This window comes from Diuraphis noxia, unplaced genomic scaffold, assembly GCF_037042655.1.
Source record: "Diuraphis noxia isolate RWA-SAM2 unplaced genomic scaffold, SU_Dnox_SAM2 contig0003, whole genome shotgun sequence".
Lineage (NCBI taxonomy): Eukaryota > Metazoa > Arthropoda > Insecta > Hemiptera > Aphididae > Diuraphis > Diuraphis noxia.
In genome coordinates, this window is record NW_028301713.1 from 60271107 (window position 1) to 60292658 (window position 21552).

At 27.8% G+C, this 21552-nt stretch overlaps 2 protein-coding genes across 4 annotated transcripts; both read left to right on the forward strand.

Annotated features, from left to right (window-relative positions):
- The first annotated feature begins 9296 nt into the window (after window positions 1–9296).
- LOC107164131 (nucleolar MIF4G domain-containing protein 1) lies at window positions 9297–13871 on the forward strand. The gene is made up of 12 exons (XM_089224993.1): window positions 9297–9537; window positions 9617–10011; window positions 10109–10644; window positions 10716–10856; window positions 10915–11080; window positions 11441–11565; window positions 12008–12201; window positions 12290–12477; window positions 12572–12750; window positions 12833–12997; window positions 13061–13192; window positions 13255–13871. Exons 2-12 carry the CDS (start codon window positions 9624–9626, stop codon window positions 13522–13524), a joined length of 2484 nt encoding a protein of 827 aa, XP_089081119.1. The 5' UTR covers window positions 9297–9537; window positions 9617–9623; the 3' UTR covers window positions 13525–13871.
- Gbeta76C (guanine nucleotide-binding protein subunit beta-2) lies at window positions 13617–20785 on the forward strand. Of its 3 annotated transcripts, XM_089224995.1 has the most exons (8): window positions 16240–16679; window positions 16974–16999; window positions 17203–17348; window positions 17481–17614; window positions 17896–18061; window positions 18312–18516; window positions 18638–18854; window positions 19832–20785. In XM_089224995.1, the coding sequence occupies exons 3-8, from the start codon at window positions 17254–17256 to the stop codon at window positions 19936–19938; spliced, it is 924 nt and encodes a 307-aa protein (XP_089081121.1). In that variant the 5' UTR covers window positions 16240–16679; window positions 16974–16999; window positions 17203–17253; the 3' UTR covers window positions 19939–20785. The 3 variants fall into 3 exon arrangements, with proteins under 3 accessions (XP_015367327.1, XP_089081121.1, XP_089081120.1); XM_015511841.2 differs by lacking the exons at window positions 16240–16679; window positions 16974–16999 and adding an exon at window positions 13617–13752; XM_089224994.1 differs by lacking the exon at window positions 16974–16999 and having other exon boundaries at window positions 16241–16679.
- Window positions 20786–21552: the final 767 nt, after the last annotated feature.

The following is a 21552-nucleotide window of genomic DNA, read 5'->3' on the forward strand; positions in this document are numbered from 1 at the left end:
TCCAACCACCCAATATTAAATAAATATTTATATTTATATTATATTATTTCACTAATCATTCATTACTCTCTATAAAACACACAAAGGCCTCAGCGAGCCTCCTCTCGATAATCCCCTTCGTCACGCCAAAAATATTATACTGCACACACTATGGTACTAAAATGTGTTTTTCCGGGTTGATGTCACTCTTAGCTGTTTTAACTGTTTCAAGTTCTGGAGTTTGGTCGAAAATAGAACAAATTTAATCCACGGAATAAAATGTGCACAGAACTAAATATCACTTGACTTAATAATTAATATAGGTACCATCTAAAATATAAGTTGATCATTTTTTCAATCAAAATGGCACGCCTTAGATATAAACACAAAGTTTTCTAATCTGAAACTCTGAACAAAACTAATGTTTACCAATATCTCGAACGCTGTGTATATACTTACCTTTTCTCAACATTAGTTTCCTTGTGGAATCACTGCAATTTTTCGACGACTACTTTTACCAATTTGTGTACCAAACACACACGATGACCCAGTGGCGTAGTTATGATTTGGTTCTGAGAGGGGGATATTTAATTAATTGGATAAACGTAAAGTTGGGGGCTTTGTCCCCCACACCCCCTAACAGGTTATTTATTTTTAAACATAATTCTATACACAGTTACAATAATACAAAAAATTATTTTCATAAATTCGATAATTTATAAAATAAAATCCAATTTCCGAAGTATTTTGGCTAACTCGTTTATTATCTCCTCTGTGTCAATATGCATGTTTTTGTGGACAGCCAACATAGTTAATCCATTGAATCAATCCTGTTTAATAACAAATAATGATTATTATGAAAATGTAATGACAATCATTTTATGACAATGAATAAAAAGTTAATGATTTTTAGTCTTACTTCAGTCATGGTATTTCTTAAGTATGTTTTTATTCTTTTTAGGGATGAAAACATCCGCTCAGGTGTTGTAGTGGATACAGGTAATGTACATAAAATTTTGATTATTACAAATATATTAGGAAATATATTAGCATACTTATTAGATTCAGTGTTGTAATTTTAACAATGTTACGTGGGTAGTAAAAGACGTCGTCACATCAAACAATAGTCGTTTTGCATCAGTGGTTATCAGTTTATCATGACAATTACGTATCGAAAAAATCACAGATGTCTATAAATATAAATTTGTAGGAAAAACACTTGGTTGATCTATGGTATTGCGTTTCGCGTATTCGCAAGATTATATCCATAATTATAATATATTATATTTTATATGTCAATGCATTAAACTTTTAAAAAAAGGCTCTGGGGGGGATCTATCCCCATCATCCCCCCCCATAACTACGCCACTGCGATGACCGTCATCGGGCGTAACTATTAAAAAAAAATAGAAATTCATTATAGAGGGGGGCAAGCTTATTTAATTGTTCCTCAATTTTAGATTTCATTAAACATTGATATATTTGTTAGCTATTTACGGGAGGGGACAATCCGTTCCCCTCATTGGCTATTGAAATGCTTCAACTGAATGAAATACCCACAAAGTTATGTATTGACGTATGTTTACAGACAGGACGTAGATTAGCGTGTTTACGCAAAAAAAAAAAGCAATACTAATATTTTGAATTGACGATAAATGTTGTTCAACATGCGATTTAGCTCATTTTATATAGACGTGTGACTTAACAAAAAACAATACATATATGTCTGACAAGTTACACCCGCATGTTCATCATATTACATCGTTAGATGAGACATAGATGTAAAATAATTTATAATTACCGATTTTAAATAGTTAAACTTTAATTTTAATGACACTTAGTGTGAGATAAATACTGATAATAATTGACAATGATTCAGACATCTGGTGAAACTGAAGAGTAGGTAGGGGGCATGAGTGTTATATGATAAACATTTGTTCTTTATGTAATTTTCGCAAAACCGGTACAGTAAATTAATTCCCTTTTTTCACTTATTATTAGATACGCATGTAATGACAGATAACATGTGATCATAATTATATGATAATTAGTAAAAAAATATTTGTATATTAAAAACATGTTTAAAAAAACAACAATTTACCACATGCCTGAAATAAAATTATACAAATTAATCAATATACATATTTATATTGTGATAGAGATATGTCCAAACATACCTAACCACCTAACAACCTAACCAAGCAATTTAAATGTTTTTCACAGTAGATATGTCATAAAATATATATTTTCGAAAACTTTATGTGATATTTAAAGCCATAAAGTTTTGTTTGCATTATCTAAACACACGACTATTTTCAAAGTATCTATATTATAGTACTTAATAAAAATTGTTTTTTATTCAAGAACTTCACTTGAAAAGGATTTGCATCAGTGTATACTTGTCTAATGTCTAAGATTTCAGTTGCATATTCTTTATTAATTTATTTTTAATGTTAACTCAGAGGCAACATTTTTTAACAAAACAAAATCATCAATTTCTAATAAATTGTAGGTACTAAAGAACAATGTTTTTCAAAAACTAATTTTCATACAAATGTTTCTAATTATACTCGGTTATGCATAGATTTTAGGTAATATTTCTTTTGTTGTAGTTTATACGAAAACCGTGACTTTCACAAACCCTGTATTATCATACGATACAAATTATCACCACTCATATATGTACGAATAATTTCATCGTATGGATAAAGTTATGCATCAACCATAACCGTTTAAAGTTTTCGTATACGAATGATGTTACAAAGTATGCCGAATTAGAATTTCGTGTAAAAAATGTCCAATTTGTCATATACGAAATACATTATTTTACCGTATACAATATACAAAACCTGTAGAATATAGACAATATTTTCACAAACCGCATACATTAATGCTGTAATAGTTTGACGCGTATTTCAATAATACATTAATACACATAGGTAATATCATAAAATAAATACCAATCAAATAATACAACGAATCGTTTATTCGTCTAAACGTACATTGAACTCCTACGAGTAATTTGGTATAGACATTTTATTATTTAGAGGTATAATTGTTTTACTAAGACTTGTCCTAAAAAATATTATCTGTTAATAATAAAATGGCTATACTGCATTAATTCCAGGAATTCTATGAACATTTATACGAATAATCGATTATTTGTATGTTATTTAATTTAAAATAGTACTTATGTATCGTTAATAAACTCGGCAAACTGGAATATATGTATGTGATTTGTGAAAATATTGTATATATTTTACAGGTAGTCTATTTTGTATTCGGTACATAAATTTTGATATGAAATTCTAATAATTTTATTGTCTTTTTTTAAAATTAATGTTTAGTAATATCTTTCGTATATGAACACTTTAAAAATTTATAGTTAATTATTAACTTAAATCATACGATGAAATTATTGAAATGATTCGTATACATGTGAGTGGTAATATTGCAACGTATCTATCATACGTTAGGTTAGGTTACAGGGTTTGTGAAAGTCACGGTTTTCGTATAAACTACAACAAAAGAAATATTACCTAAAATCTATGCATAACTGAGTATAATTAGAAACATTTGTATGACAATTAGTTTTTGAAAAACATTGTTCTTTAGTACCTACAATTTATTAAAAATAAATGATTTTGACTTGTTAAAAAATGTTGCCTCTAAGTTAGCATTAAAAATAAATTAATAAAGAATATGCAACCGAAATCTTAGACATTAGACAAGTATACACTAATGCAAATCCTTTTCAAGTGAAGTTCTTGAAAAAACAATTTTTATTAAGTACTATAATATAGATACTTTGAAAATAGTCGTGTGTTTAGATAATGCAAACAAAACTTTAAGGCTTTAAATATCACATAAAGTTTTCGAAAATATATATTTTATGATATATCTACTGTGAAAAACATTTAAATTGTTTGGTTAGATATGTTTGGACATATCTCTATCACAATATAAATATGTATATTGATTAATTTATGATAATAATAAAAAAAAAATGTTTAACATAATATAGTGGGCTGTACAACACGATTAAATAGATAATATTATTAAAATATACATTGAATCATATATTATGATGTAAAATAATTAACATTTAATTAAGGGGCATATTACTAGAGCCACAACAAATCATTAGCAAGAAGAATTTCTTTGTCCTACTCCATAAAGATTTACGTCGCCTTGCAATAACCGGGGTTATCGTTGGCTCCTTTCCAGCACCATCACTACCACCGACGTCGGTTATCAGTTCCAAGGAACTAACCGATTCAGACCGTTTTGACAAGCCGCCTACAGATTCCGAGTCGACCTCACTAAACTGTATAGCAATGTTGGGCATCGATACTGCTCGAATGCCTCGAATGCGAGGTATCGAATCCTTGGGACCATCGATCTCAGACGGCTGAACCAATAGCGTAGACGGGGCGAGTTCGATCTCGTATTTTTCTGAAGTGACAGGCGTTATTATTTTCGTATTCATCAATGGAGTATCGTAACAAAATGTCGTACTCTCATAGAATATCGGAATTGGTCCTGCAAGTGGCTCGTCTGCAGTCGAGACTGAATCCTCCACCGTCGTCCACGAGTCACTGGACAGTGTATCCATCGCGACATCCTCGGGGTGGTCCTCGGTGATGACAGAAGATGTATGCATCACTGGCATATTGGGCATTGAATTACATCTTCTGCTTAGCGATAAATCCACGGGTCCATAACTTTCCACTACTTTTGGCTGATTTGTACGGAGATCAGAGAAGACCTGCAACATACGATCGGTCGTGGATAGCACGAGCGGATCGCCGGCTGGAGATCTCTCCATCTCTGGAACTGAGATGTTCTGTTTAATTCCCCGAAGATCGTCGAAAACTTGACGCATCAGATCATTTTTGGACGATGCAATTTCCGAATTATCTCCTTTCAACATCTCCAATTCGCTGATAATTGACATGATCGTTTTATATTAATCAAAATGTACGTTTATTTTTTATTTATAAAATTAAGTAACACTTAAAGAAGCTCGATAATTCTACAGGTACAAGAATATAAATAGACTTTATAACTTATAATTACAAAAGAACGATATATGTAGTATAATATGACGTGACCGTTACAATACTATCGTAAATTATGAATGACGAACATTTTGAATGTTTATATTTCAACACTTATTTTTACCATGGCAACAATATTTTTATTTATTGTATTAATAAAATAAATAAATAAATACTAAAACTCTTTTTAATTTTAAAATGATTAGTATCGTATCAGTATTTATAAAATATTGTTTCTAGAATATTTTGTCGTACTTTTTACATTTTTTTTTTTTAATTTGTCTTTATTTTTAATTGTTTTAATGTCTTTAGGGCGTTTTACAGTGCATATTTTAGTTATATTTAGTGCTTTAAAAGCTAAACCCTACTGATAACACATGTCTTAAATATTTAGGAAAGAATGTTAAACATTTTATTTAAAATTAATAAAAATTAAATATAATGTATATACATACATTTATTATATGATACTTGTATAAATCAAAAATTTCCATTTAAGAAGATGTGCAATCAATTATCACTTGTAATTATACTTAAAATATTTGCCTTATTTCATCAAGAGAATGTCGTAACAGCATGTGTTATCTCCGTTTTACAAATGTACTACATATCAAATTGTCATTCATTAGTTTCAATATTGTGCTGTTTATTATGATATTTGAGCGATTGGACACATTATTGAACTCTTATAGGTAAGAAAATTATCTAGTTTCTGTCGTTGATTGTTTTCAATATATTAATTTTTAAGGGAGTTACGGAACTCATGTGCAATTTTCAATTATTTTTAATTAACATACTCATAACTCATTTAAAAATAAAAATATTGTAAAAAACCAACGAGAGAACACAGATAAAGTTCTTACTTAAATGTTCAACAATGGGTCAATTTGCTTTATCAAAATTACAGCACACTATTGAAACTAGTAAACGAAAATTTGTATCTAGTGGATGTGTATATACACAAGACGGAGACAACTCTTAAAACTTCGACATAATACTATAAAAAACCTTAAGTAAAATATAATTTGTGTTTTGTCTGATGCTTGTTTTTAATGTTTGTAAATTCCATTATGGTTCATATACTGCATATAACAGAGATGACGAACCTATGATACGCGCGTGTCACTCTTTGAGACTGTGACACTATTTTATTGACATACACAACTGTGTAAAAGTTCGTCATCAAAAACCACTGGTCGTAGGGCCTAAACTAAAATTATTAATTCAGTGGCACTAAAGATTTGAGCATCGAACTTTTTTTTTATGTGTATTTCATGTCTGCGTGGGATTAAAAGGGAATACAATATTTAATAATAAGAAAATTGGAAAGTTGTAAGTTGGAAATAGTTTTTGTCTTGCATACCAATCTTATTTGTCATTAAGTTATGGCATACCAATAAACAATAATATACATCTTAGCTCTTAGTATTTATAAATACAAATATACATTACCTCCATACATACTACATTATACGTATATATGGATTTAATGAAACCTATATTTAAACTTATTTGCATCGACCATCGCCACGTTTTTAAATCGTATGGCAGGCCAAAAGGGTCAGAAAAAGACAGAATAAAATAGGGACGCAACAGTTCATCCATCTACTCTAAAATCAATGATGCCCTTATATTTATATGATTTTCGTTAAATGTTAGATATAAGAGAAAATAAAGAATGACAAAAATAAAATATTCAATTTTCGTCATTAATCAAAATATAAATACTTAAACTTTATTTAAACATTATTTGAATATTATTTAAACAATGTTCTATAGTGATTCAAATTAAATTAAATTAAATTAATTCATTTAAAGACGTATAAAGTGTTAAAAAAAAAAACAAATATTAATAATTTTTCAGCAATCGATTTGGAATTCGTGAACTATGATATTTTAATTTTATTAGTTTTATACCATGGCATCTGTCAATACATATATACGCAAGGTATGCACAAATTTAATGTTTCTCATTATAGTGAAAGTTCGAATTAAAAACTATTTAATGCTGCAGTTTCTGAATTACCAAATCCTCATCCCTCTTCCTCATGTTTGTCATCCATAAATTAAAATGAATTTGAGCTGCAGTATATTTTATCGTATTCAATTATGTACGTAAGCTTAAAAGATCACAGTACCTGCCTTATAAAATACAATCGAATTAAATGCTATTTATTCGACAACACCTTGTTTTTCACATTCTATTAAAACCTCCACACAGAATGGTGTAATTATTTTCTCACAGGCAATAAGACCAGGTGTTTTTCAAGAAGATTTCTACGTTTAAGAGCAATAACATTTCTTGTACTGTTGATACTGTTAGGTTGTACTGTTAATAATCGCACTGCACAATTTAATCGTGGAGATTAATTTAACTTGGTTTTGTTTAATTTCATAATCTAATTATTAAGTATTTGTACAAAACTGAGCTGCGTCCATTGCGCTCATACCTACATATAATAATATGATCTAGCGAAATGCGAATCTCATAAGATTGCTATATAGGTACCTAGTATGATAATAACTCTTTTGTTGGAAACTTTTGAATGCACCAGATTCAATTCATCACATATTATAATTGATTTATTAAAATGCGATATCGACCTTATGCGTAACCATTAGATATTTAGATGACTTGTAGCTGAATAATATAGGTACGATAAACTTTATGGCAGTGCCTACTCCCTAGGTAAATTATTTTATATTGATGTATTTATTTTGGAAAGTCAGAATCATTAATCGGCATAACCCCCCAATAATTAGGGTTCTGATTATACCTAGTCATAAAAATCATAAACGTATCGTTCATGACTCATAAGTCATAACTCGTAACTTATTTTAGAATAAATTACAATAATGTGTATATCACTACAATATATTCATAACTTATTTTCTAATTACTTATAAATTTATATTAGGTACCTATACAATTTTAAAAGAACTATTGTAGGTGCTAACAAAATGCTAATTGAGAACACTCGATATCTGCGTTGATCTCTGCAATTTGAATTCTGTTTTATAGTTGTTTGTTATGCTTATATGACATAAAAATACATATTTTTATAGCATTTAAATTTTTTTAACTTAACTAAACAAGCACATGCGTATTACAACTTTTTTCTTAAATAACAACCACCTATTTTAACCACTAATATTATTTGTTACCTAATATTTAATGAATTTTGGTAGTTCAACCAATTTTCTAAATTCTAAGTTCAAAATTGATCAAGTTGCTACAGTTCAACAATTACTAATGCGAGAAGGATTTTGTTTTTTGGCTGTAACTAAAAATAATTATTCCAGCATTCTAGGATAGTTTAGGCTTGGATTTTTCACCCCTATTTATTTAGATGATTTACGCTTTAATGTTTTTAATTACAGTATACCTAATTTTCACTTAATTTTTGTATGAATTATATCTTATAACAGGAAAAAAGTAAATATGAATGATGTTTATTTCGTTACATTTAATGGATCTATTGGAATTAATTGCGCTACGCTACAGTAGATTAAATTTGTTTTTTTTCGAAAAAATTACATTTGAAAATGTTAGCATAATTTTTTACCGAAATTAATTTAAAAAAACTAAAATAAAACGAAAATATCATGTCTATAAATTGCTAAACATGGGTCAAAATATTTTGAAAATTTTATGATACATATAGAAAATGCAAATATAAGCATTTCATGTACTAATTCCATGTACCTATACGTTGATTTTTTAAGAAATACACCAAAAACCAAAAACCGATTTTGCATAAGAATTTCCGTTTTTCCTTATATTTTGTTTTACCAGTTATTTGAAGATTTCTGAAATGTTAACCTCCATAATGCACCAACTAGATTTACTTTCCCACCAGAAAACATGCTGAAGTTGAAAATCAAAGAATTATTTCGACAACTTATACTTAATAGTGTATACTGATTACAGACATAAAAACATTAAAAGAATATTTTTAAAAAAACACACGCATTACGTGAAAATCAATACATTCATCACTCCACTCACTCGCTCAGTATCTAAAATGCCATTTAGATTAAATCACTGACTCAGTTAGTCAGATATTATATAGTCGGTGGGCCGTAGATCAAACTGTACAATACGTCCTACCTGTTTGTTTTTATCGCGGACCATGAACTTAGATTCAACTTTTTAATTCATGTATTCATTTTTTATGTCACAGACATTTCAATTTTCAAACAACGTATCCGTGGTTTTGATAAAATCCTCGTGGCCCTCCATTATTTTTGATAACAATGTCTGAGTGTTGATAACAATTAAGGTTTGAAATTTCATTTTTATTTTTTCGAGCAAACGTCAAACCTAATCTTCGAGAAAAGTGGCAATTTGTTAACTATTAGCATTTTGCATTCGTTGTCGATTAATAGATCTTTAAGATCAAAAGATACCTATTACATTCGACATATTTTATCTTTCAAAAAATATTTATTATTATTGTTAATTCACTGTTTCATCAATCACACTGTGATACAAAAAGTAAGTTTTAAAATTAATAATAGTTTTGATAAAATAATTGTATGTGTGTAACTAATAGTATTTAATCTTTATCCGTTAGACTTAAAATGAAGAGCAAATCTTCTGTAAAAACCAGCTCAGAACAACGATTTGTTTTCAAATCAAGGAAAGCTGAACGCAAAGCCATGCGCCAAATGAAAAAACAGAAGAAGGGACACTTGCAACAAATGATAACTAAAGAACTTACTGTACAAAAGGTAAACGTCAAAAAAAAATTGCCAAAAACTTCAAACACAACTGACTGGCGAGTATTAGATAGAAATAAAGAAAAAATCGAAGAAATTAAATTACAAAAACAATTTGAGAAAAGTCGTCGTGACCAAATGAAACATGCTAATGAAGATGAAGATAAAGAGATCAAAAGATTGGCCAAACATTTAAAATTAGATAAGAGGAAAACAGTTGGAAAATCTTTTATTGATGATGGACTTGATTGTATCCTTTTTTAATTATAAAATATTATGTAAGTACCTATCTATTTTTAAGTTTTTAGTTTTCTTAAATAAAATAAACCTTAGTAACTAATATCTAGACTTGTTGGATGTGTGTGATCCTGAGACACGTAAGAATTGTTCGTCTTTAAAAGAAAGTTTGATGGATATTGATTCAAATTTTGATGATGATTATAATACTGTTAATTCTATAAATAATAATAATAAAAAGAAAGAGCCAAAAATTAAATCCCAAAAAAAAGTAACGTTTGATTGTTCTGATAACTCATCTAATGAAGAAACTTTTAATTATGAGCATGACAATGAAAATGCATCTGATGACGATATTTTGGATGATGAATTTGAAGATGGAAGTTTATCTGGTGAAGAAACTCTTGATGAAGATTATGATGATGAAAGTATATCTAACGAAAAAAATTTTGGTAATGAAGATACATTTGATTACAACCATGAAGAAGAATTTGATTATGATGATGAAGAAGAAGAAGAATTTTCTGACAGTAAACCTGATGAATATGAAGTCTTAGTAAAATTAGATAATAATGATGGTACAAAAACAATAAGTACAAAAGAAGATATTTATGGTAGAATAAAGAAATCTGATGGTACTATAGTGGCAAGTTATATAAATTAAATATTCCCTATTGACAACATTGAATTTTATTTATCCATGTGTTTTGATAATAGGAACATTCAATAGCTTATGTACCTCCACATTTAAGAAAAAAACAAAATGAAGAATCTGAAGAACTTAAACGTCTCAGGCAACAAGTTAAAGGGCTGTTAAATAGATTAGCAGAAACTAATATGCATAGCATTAGTCGACAGGTACAATACAGGAATTTTAACTAATTTTAACAATAATAGTTATTTTAATTATTTACAGATTGAAGACCTTTATCAAGTTAACAGCAGAAATAATATGAATGAAACACTATATAAATGTATAACTGATGCTATAATACGTTCAGAATGTGTCTCACCATACAGAATTATCGTAGAAAGTAGCACATTATTAACAGTTCTACATACAAATGTTGGAAGTGAAATAGGTAATTAAAATTATCTTATTTTATAAATCAAACACATTAGGAAAGTAATGGTCAATGTACAATAATAATTCAATTATCTATACTTTTATTCATACCTTCAGTATCCTAGTGGCTAATATGAACATTTTTTAATTTAATTATTTTTAATAATAATCCCATACAACTTATGAAGGTACACTATATCTTATATATATATTATATTGTGTTTTAGTGGTTTTTCATATTTGACACCATCAATCCATGTATTTATAAGTATCTTAATTGTTATCTCTACCGAATAAAGTATACTGTGTTATTGGACCTTAGTTGAGTTGAATTATTTAGTGGAAAAATAATATTCAATTGTATATTAACTTTTAGGTGCATTTTTTTTACAAAGTTTGGCAACCAAATTAAATGAACTTATTGAGAGTAATGATGTAAAAGTTGAAGATAAAGAATTAGATAATATTGTACTATTGTTGTGTTGTCTGTATGCTTTTAAAGTAAGTAAAAAATTAGTATTATAATATTAAATTTAGTTAAATATATTTGTAAAAATATATCTGAAAAAATTTGAATTCAGCAGAAAATCGTCTGTAAATCGTACGAAATACAATAAAAAATTAAAAATGATTCATACAATCTACAAACATTTTTTGCTTTTTTCAAATATTTTTCCAAAATCAAACAATGTTAACTACTTTTAAATTTTATCAAATCAAGAAGTAAATTTTATACCTAGTGAATTTTATATTATCGAGTTATTTCACTATTAATGTGTATACAAGAGTGATATTTGCATTGAATTTCACTCACACTAGTAATCATTCACAATTAACGGATAGATTTCAGGCGACAAAGACAGGATTGGAAATTGCTGAAATGTTGCTCAAATGTAAAGTTTTTTTTCAATTGCATGATACTAATTATTTTATATTGTTTTAGGTATTCCATAGTGGTTTTATTTTTGAAATTTTAGACAAACTACTTTTTAAGTTTGAAGAAAAGCATATTGATCTAATTCTAAGTATCTTAAGAACTATAGGATTTAATCTTAGAAAAGATAATCCTACATTAATAAAAAAGTTGTTATTAGACATACAAAAAAAAAGTTCAGATACTTGTGAATCAACAATAAGGTACTAGAAGATATTTGTATCAGAGTAATTATTTTTTTGTTTTCATATATAATTTTAAATTTTTGTAATTTGTAAAATATATTTTCAGCTCTAGAGTAAAATTTATGTTGGAAATTCTATCAGCTATAAAAAATAATAATGTAAATAAAATACCTACAAGTTCAGAACAATGTTACTCAACATACATTGAGCATATACAAAAAGTTATACGTACTTACTACAAATATAATAAAACTCCAGCAGAATTAGCTATATCCTATGAAGATTTACTTAATGGTAGTTATAGTTTTTTTAATTTAACCTCAACATTAAAGCGTTATAATACAATTAAAATAATGTATACATATTTTACCTTTGTTATAATCATTAGCTGACAATAAAGGTCGTTGGTGGATTGTTGGTTCAGCATGGAAGGGAGATGAACAGAAAAATAATAATAACTTACAAAAAAAAGATATGTACGATAAAAAACTACTGGATATGGCAAAAAAATATCGAATGAATACTGATACAAGGAAAAATATTTTTTGTATTTTATTCACTGCTGAGGTAATACTTGGTACTGATGTTTTCTTTTTATAAGAGAACTCTTGTTATTATAAAAGTATTCATTTAAAATTCTTATTTCTAGGACTATTTGGATGCTTTTAACAAACTTGTTCGTTTGGGTCTGAAAGGTCTTCAACAAGAAGAAATTGTCAGTGTATTAATTCATTGTTTACTAGTTTATAAAGTGTATAATCCATTTTTTGCATATGTTGCACAACAATTGTGTCAATCCAATAGAAAATATCAAGTAGCTATGACTAAAAACATATTTTATAATCTAATTATTATTAATTATGAAAATTACTTTTAGGCATTTTTCAAAAAATCAATAAATGTGCGTTTAGAAGAAATTGACAATTTGAAAAAAAATCAAATACCAATTCTGGCATCATTTTTAGCCCAAATGTTGCGCAATAATTCACTCCCAATCACAATTTTAAAAGTAATATTGAAATACTAATTTTTTATGTAATACAATTTGTGTAATAAATTATTGTTTGTTAGAATGTTGACTGGGGTAGCCTGAATAAACTTATGGTGAGTTTCGTTCGACAGACTTTAATTAAAGTGTTGCAAGATATCAATGAAGAAGAAACCACCCATATATTTATAAAAGCATCAAAAAATCCTACATTGCAGTTTTTCCGTGAAGGTCTTACATTATTTTTAAGTCATTTTCTTATTAAAAATGCATCAAAAGACATCAGTGATAGTAAATTAGAATTGTTAACACACAAAGTAAAAGTTGCACAAGCCGCATTAAACCACTCCTAATGTGTGCATGTGTGTGCTACACGCATCTAGAAGCCCTGTTTTGCTCTAATTGGATTTAAACTTACTAATGACATTAAACATATTGTTTATGATTCACTGTATTCTTGTCTTTTGTGAGCACAACATTTCATTATTTTATATTGTTACTAGTTAAATATAATGCCTCCAAAAGATCCAGAATTAATTGCTCTTAGAAAAGAACTAGAAGATTTAATTGCCAAATGTCAGGTAATAATTGTGGTCACTTTTGAAATTGTTTATAGTACATTTTTACATTTTTATGTATAAACATATTTGTTGTGTCGTGTTGGTATTAATTTTTTCAATAAAAGTAAATTATATTTAAATTTGTATATTCAATTTTGATTATTAGTATTTTATTGTATGTTTATTTTTTTTCTCTTCATATGTAACAAAATATTGAAAATGTTTTGAACATATAATACTTAATAAATTTAAATAATATTACAACTTTTTATAGTTTTAGGACAAAACTAATGACATTGATCCTCTAAGGAAATAATTCTCAAATGTTAATGCTGTGTAATATTTGTTACTGTATTTATTAAACTTAACAAAAAAATTAATTTATATTTTAAAATTTTAATGAAATAATAAGTTATGAGTTATAACCTAGTAATAAATATAGAAACCAAACCACCATAAATGTGTAAGTACTGCCAGTATAAGGTATTAACAATTATTTACTTACTAAGGTTTCATATTGTAAAAGGGCGAAAACTATTGATTTTTAAGAATCATATACCGTCCATGTGACTTCTTCATTATAACAGTGTTTTTATATTTGGTCATCCTTCTTGATTTTCCATTGCTATAATCTTTTATAAATAGGCATATATTAGGTGCATTTGGTCTAAAATCTTCTAATTTTCACTGACTGCCATACCTTGGCTCCAGAAATTAAATTTTAATGTCATACATTGAACTGCAGTAAATTAAATTATATTAGGTCATAGAGGACAAACTAAAGAATAAATGCTCTTTTATTCAGTAGTCATATTTTACCTTTCAACTCATTTCTAAAAGGTAGAGCAATATATAGGTAATAAAAACCCAGATTTTTTTTTTTAATGATTTAATACACTAAACATATTACAATAGCAGATGGACTTTAAAAATGTATATAAGTTCATTATTATTTATATTATCATAATTTGGCGTTATTGCAAGTCATAAATAAAACGACCTATCTGTTATCTGTATAATATTACTATACTTCTTTAAATATCAGCCTGTGTATGACGAAAATGTTAATTATTAGACTTTTGGGTAACCAAATTATACGAAATAAAAATAAAATAGCAAAGCAAAGCAATATATAACACCTATTAAATTTTTTAAAGCTATAGCTTATTACTGTTGTAAATTGTTATCAAATGTTATTCATTTTTTTTAAATATACCTACAAAAAATATATTTGAATTTCAAAAATGCTTTAAGAATAAAATTTGAAAAAATTTCGTTTTTAAGTTCTTTAGTGTATAAAACGAATTTTGTACTTAGATAGCAATGTCATAAAACATTCGAATTGCGTTTTTCTAGTCTCGATTTTTAAGGGGCCTTGTATAGACAATTCTTAAGACACTTAAAATAATTGAAGAATTCAACAATTTTTAAATTTAAATACAATTTTTAGAAATTAATAACATTACTCCTCATATCAGATCGCTTAATTATTACAAAATTGTTAAATATTTATTACAAAATTATAAGGTGTGAAAAAATACGTTGAGGTGCATAATACTTATCGCTTATAGGTATAGATACCTATATTAATTAATATATGATATTAGTCAGACCGTGAAGCGGACGAACAGTTTTTTGAGTTGCAGGTTATACGGTTTACTTTTTTATAATTTTCCTATAAATATAAAACAATACAAACCCGCATTGAAAGTAAAATGTTTAAGGTGTAACATATTTTATACTTAACAATATGAAATTGCTTATGCATTTGTAATATGTATATGGATACAATTTACACGATAACCTAACCATTTAAATACCTTCATAATAATTAACTTAAAAAATATTTCAGTTCTTTCTTTTTATTATAATGCACTCATAGATGTAAGTATTTATTTTTATTTTTATTAACTTACGATCAAGTCATCTAGTGGAAAAGAATTCAATATTTTTGGTCCTTTTAGTATTTTTACAAAAAAAATCAATTGTGAGAAGGGTGATGACTGGGTGAGCAATGAGATAATATGTCATTCCAGAGTTCCAGACTGCAGAATACTTACATAATATGTCTAAACTATGGTCTACGCTGCACGCGTAGTTATTAAATAGATTTTAACACTATAACTACCTATAGGCTATAACATATGCAATTATGCAAATTTATTATACGACTTATATCAAGATTTTGTTAACATTACAATATTTTGTTGGAACAAAAATAAATAGCGTAGGTATCTGAGGTAGGAATTATGAGGTCGAGAGGAGATAGTTGTCATACCTATATAAAATTGATAATGTGATGTATTTTTAAATTTTAAACACTCTCCACGGCTCCACCATCTCGTTTATCGTAAGGCTGATCGCACACCAAAAGAGCAAAACTGCGTTAGACAGTGTTAGTCAGCCTAACACAGTTTTGTTAAAAATAGAACATCAGAAATTACATTGCACACGCACACTGATTAGACATAGTCAAAACAAAACGTTTTTGCTTTAAAACACAATTAGTCATGACTGATACTGTCTGAAGTGTCTGCATTTTTCGATAGTCATAATTAGTCATAATTAAACAACGAATATTCTTATATATCATATCGTGTTTATATTATAGTATAGTAATAATATTATTATAATACAAATTATTAATTATTTATATTATATTATTGCAATTTTACAATTTTACAATTTTACAATTTACGTTTTTGGTTTAATGGGTGTACCCATATCTTTTTTTTTTCCCGTTCTTCTAAATTGTGTAGAGAGTACCACATACAAATGGCAACATCTTCGTCAGATGACATTTTTGAAACTAAAATATTGTTTGTCTAGACTTATCTTGACTAACTGATATGCGTATATAGAAAACAAATTGTTTTAAGTTGATTAAAACAAATATGACTAACGATGACTAACACAGTTTTGCTCTTTTGGTGTGCGATCGGCCTAAGGTTCGTATATAACGACTCTATCACATCGTTAACTTTAAAAGTGTATAATTGTTAAAAAGAGTTAATTACTTTTGCTTACTCAAATTTATTTTCATTTTTTAAATACTAGTTATATTATATTTTTATGTACAAATTAAATGCTCATTTGTCTAATGTCTAATACGATTGAAAATTAATCGGTTATTCTCAACTATTGACCTAGTCTTAAATCACTATTTATATTAATAAATATTATGTCCACATATATATTTTTTAAGATTAGGATTTTTTTTTGTTTTATTTTGGCAAATTCAGTTTTTTTGGCCGGTATTATCTTATTGGTAAGTTTGAATGATGTTCCATTATAATTAAAACATTTACAACTTGAAATATCCCTATTATAGAAAAATATCTTCTACTTAGAAATATTTAATTTACCTATTTCACTACATTTTAATTAATACATTTTTTTTTAAGTGTATATTTCATTATTGAAATTTTCTGAATGTAAATACTGAACATAATGTATTTACTGTGATTATAGCAAGACCAAAAAAGCAAACAAGACAAAACCATTGAGGAAATATCTAATGGAATGGCTGATGCGCCAAAGTGTAAATTGGCAACTAAGAAAATGCTCAAAGGACATATTAATAAAGTAAACTCTGTCCATTATAGTGGTGACAGCAGGTAAAGTAAAAATAAAATAGCAACAACTAATATTATGAAATGCCTACTACTGTTTAAGAATCATAAATTATAATTTATACCTAATGAATTGAACACTCACATGATTTTCTAATATGCTAATGTTCTTTACAGACACGCAGTTTCCGGATCGTTAGACGGCAAACTTATCATATGGGACACATGGACTGGTAATAAAATACAAGTTATACCATTACGTTCAGCCTGGGTCATGTCTGTAGCATTTGCACCGACGGGAAACTATGTCGGTTAGTATATAAATATTATGTGCCAATGTATTCTATCAACAATGCATTGATATATTTATGCCACGTGGAGCGATGACTATAATACGTATGTTTATTGGGATGTATATGGATGGGTTTGATATATAAGTCATAAAACGTGTTGGCCTTGTGAACGAATAATTTAAAAAACACATAATATAATAATACGATATATTATGATGAAAAAAGTAATAAACTCGAAACGATGATACTATAATTTGTTTTTTAAATTTTACTCTAACATAATAATGTGTGTTGTACAGCTTGTGGAGGGATGGATAATATGTGCACAGTATACGACTTAAATAATCGTGATTCAAACGGAGGAGCGAAAATGGTACGCGAGTTATTGGGTTACGAAGGATTTTTGTCGTCTTGTCGATTTGTCGATGATAAAACCCTAATCACCGGATCTGGAGACATGAAAATGTAACTATTACGCGCCTATATTTATAAATTTACCACATAAATGTATTGCAGCGCTTACTTGTATCGTATAATATGGTATATTCGTCAAAATAAATATAAATTATAAAATATATTAGTTATAAGACATAGGTACTACATATAGTAGAAATCAGTTCAAATTACAAGTTTATTTGTTTTTTTACGTGTACCTATACGTATTATATATTTATTATGAAAATGTTATTAATTTTTTCGTGTTCTCATTATACAGTTGTATGTGGGACTTAGAAGCTGGTAAAAGAACAAATGAAGTAGAAGCTGCTCACTGTGGAGATGTCGTGTCATTATCGTTGGCACAGGATCAAAATATTTTCGTAACGGGTAGCGTGGACAAGACTTGTAAATTATGGGACCGTAGGGAATTAAAGTGTAAACAAGTGTTTTTTGGACACGAGGCTGACGTGAATTCTGTTTGTGTATGTATCCCCATAGTTTATAATACATATATTATGCTAGCGGATATAAAAAAAAAAAATTGTTAGGTATCATCATAAAAATAAACTGAAAAAGAAAAAAATGAACTTGTTTTTTTTATAGTTTCATAACAGCGGATACGGATTTGCTACAGCTTCGGAGGATAAGTCCGCCCGTCTGTACGATATTAGGTCTGATCAACAAATTGCTATGTACAAACCACCGAATTCCACTTCAGGATTTACTTCGTGTGGTCTGTCCACGTCCGGAAGGTTTCTGTTGGCTGGAAGTGATGATAACTCGGTTCATGTATGGGACACGATGAAAGTCCAACACAATGGTAAGCGTATTTGTTATCTATTAAATATTTTATATTTATATTAAATATGATATTATTTGACATGCATTCATAGTCATAAACTCATAACACGAATAATCTACGATGCCGTTGGTTTGATTTATAAATATATAAGTTGATCAATAATATAATGAGCCAAAATTGGACATTTATGTTTTATCATAACTTATTAACTTAGGTGCTAAAAGTTAAGCTGATGGATTTCATGTAAGAAAATTATGAATTTAACCATATTTTACCATATTATATAACAATACTGCTGGTATATATTATTACACTTTAGAATCATTATAGCCTTTAGGTAAATGTAATTAAAGGACTCTATTTTTTTTAAATTAAGAAAATGCATGGTATACTTATACATGATTATTAGAGTGGTGACTGGCGAGTGGCTTCATTTTAAATTTTAAGTTTCGGAAAAATTAGTTTTTATTTAAAAACTGATGATGCTTTAACAGGTTAAATAAAATCCGGATAATCTGATGTTAACTGTATAAGATGCTTTAAAACCGCAACCACTGATGATATTATAATGGTATAATATATCCTTTAAAACTAACCTTAAGAAGTTAATTTATTTAAATTATATTAGCATCTCAAAGGCAAAGAAATTATTTTTTTTAGCATATTTTGGAATTTTATATATAACTCTACCAATTCCGAATTCGGCTTCATAACCGCCACCGACTATATGTATACCTTTCTTTAGAACACTCGCCTCTTCTATACGCCCCTATACTGGCCAGTGACCACCACGAAATAATGTAATATTCAGGACCAAGGAAGGGATATTTATTAAATGAGTTATAGTTTCTCATAATTCTGATGGTTAGACTAGTTTCATGGCATTCTATGCATTCCAAAACTAACCATAATAATACTATAATAAGTATATACATTATGAATATTATGATGCACCTAATAAATAATAATATATAAAATGTTTTACTGGCTTACAGGTACTTTGAACGGACACGAGAATAGAGTGACTTCTCTGAGTGTGTCACCAAATGGTATGTCTGTGGTCACAAGTTCCTGGGACATGAACGTACGTGTTTGGGTTTAAACGAGGAAACTGTTATGTATATTACTATACCTATATGATCACTTAATATGGCTAGTTTTAAATTCACTTAATTATAGGTACCTATATAAAATAATATAGTATAATATATATTTTTTTTTTTTTATTAATTAAAGGCTTCAAATACAATGTTTATTAGCCTACAAATATATATTATTATACCTACGTATAGTTACACTACAATTATTGTATTCTTTTAAATAATTAAAATTAAAACCCAATTAAAATATGTTTTGTAAAATATCGGAAAACTGTTTCGTAGCATGCTTATTCAACGACAACGCGACCGTTTCATCATTATTTGTCACGCTTTCCATCCTCTCTACTATAGTAAAGGTATTGCGAAAAAATAAAAATAAAATCTCTCACTGTACCTATTTGTAATTATCAACTGTCAGTTTGTTAAAGCCTCGTTAACGTTACACAGTGTTATTTTTATTAACTATTGAACACAATACGTATATTAAGTGAAGTATTATGATTTTGAGTTGTATTAATTTTTGTTTATTTATTCCCATTTATATTAACGTCATTTTTGTTGGTCAGTATTATAATACAAAATATTATAGATATTTATTCATTAAGCATAATATCTATGTTTTATCTTAAGTTAATAATCATAATTTTAAGTGTTAATTATTATTAAATATTAAATTAGGTAGGTATATATAATGTAACCATGATTTAACTAGGTAATTATAATTATGTAGGTATCCAAATCACTAAATCTAACATTGTATTTACGCATCGCCCAACGATAGGCAAGTAGATAGATAGGTACATTATTTCATATTGTATGTTATCCATTAAACAATTTTGCTATTTACAAGATTATTCTGTGATGATTGTTTATCTTTAAGAGATGATTCTCTTAAAGATAAACACTCTCATTTTCTCGAATAGTAATTATGTAAGTTTTTTAAATTTTATATTCTTAAGCAGAATATTTTTTCTAGGGAATTCAATTCATGTAGATCGAATTAAGTAATTAATTATAAATAACTTATAATTATGTGAACTTTAAAGTACTGATGAGATTACGTAATAAATGTAGCATATGATTATGAATAAAAGATAACAGTATTTATGTAACAAAGTAAGTAGGTAGTACTGGTAGTAGGTACTTTGTACATGTAACAGCATCGTACATAGGACCATAGCTCCTTCTATGGCCGGGGTGGCCGGCGTGGCTATACATGAGTCAAAGCCTGCATTGAAATATTACATTCATTTAAAATATATACCTATCGGCTATCACCTATGTTATAATGTATTATACGAATGAAATTATTGTTTAATGTTCTAAGAAATTTAAAATATATACTTCCACAAATCATTGATGTGGATACCAAACAACCAAACACCGTAGTGTAGTGTAAGTATATTTGTTTAACATTGATTTTATTAACTATGAACATCAAATAAATACATGCATCGATTAAATTTCGAACTTAATAAAATAATAACAATATGGTTAATATTTCAGTACTTAATTAGTTAATACTATATAACCTTTTGAAGCAAATAACAGAGTTCAGGAAAGTGCCAAAAAGTATCGAAAATTCTGGTCGATTTTCACCCATCGTGATTAGACTA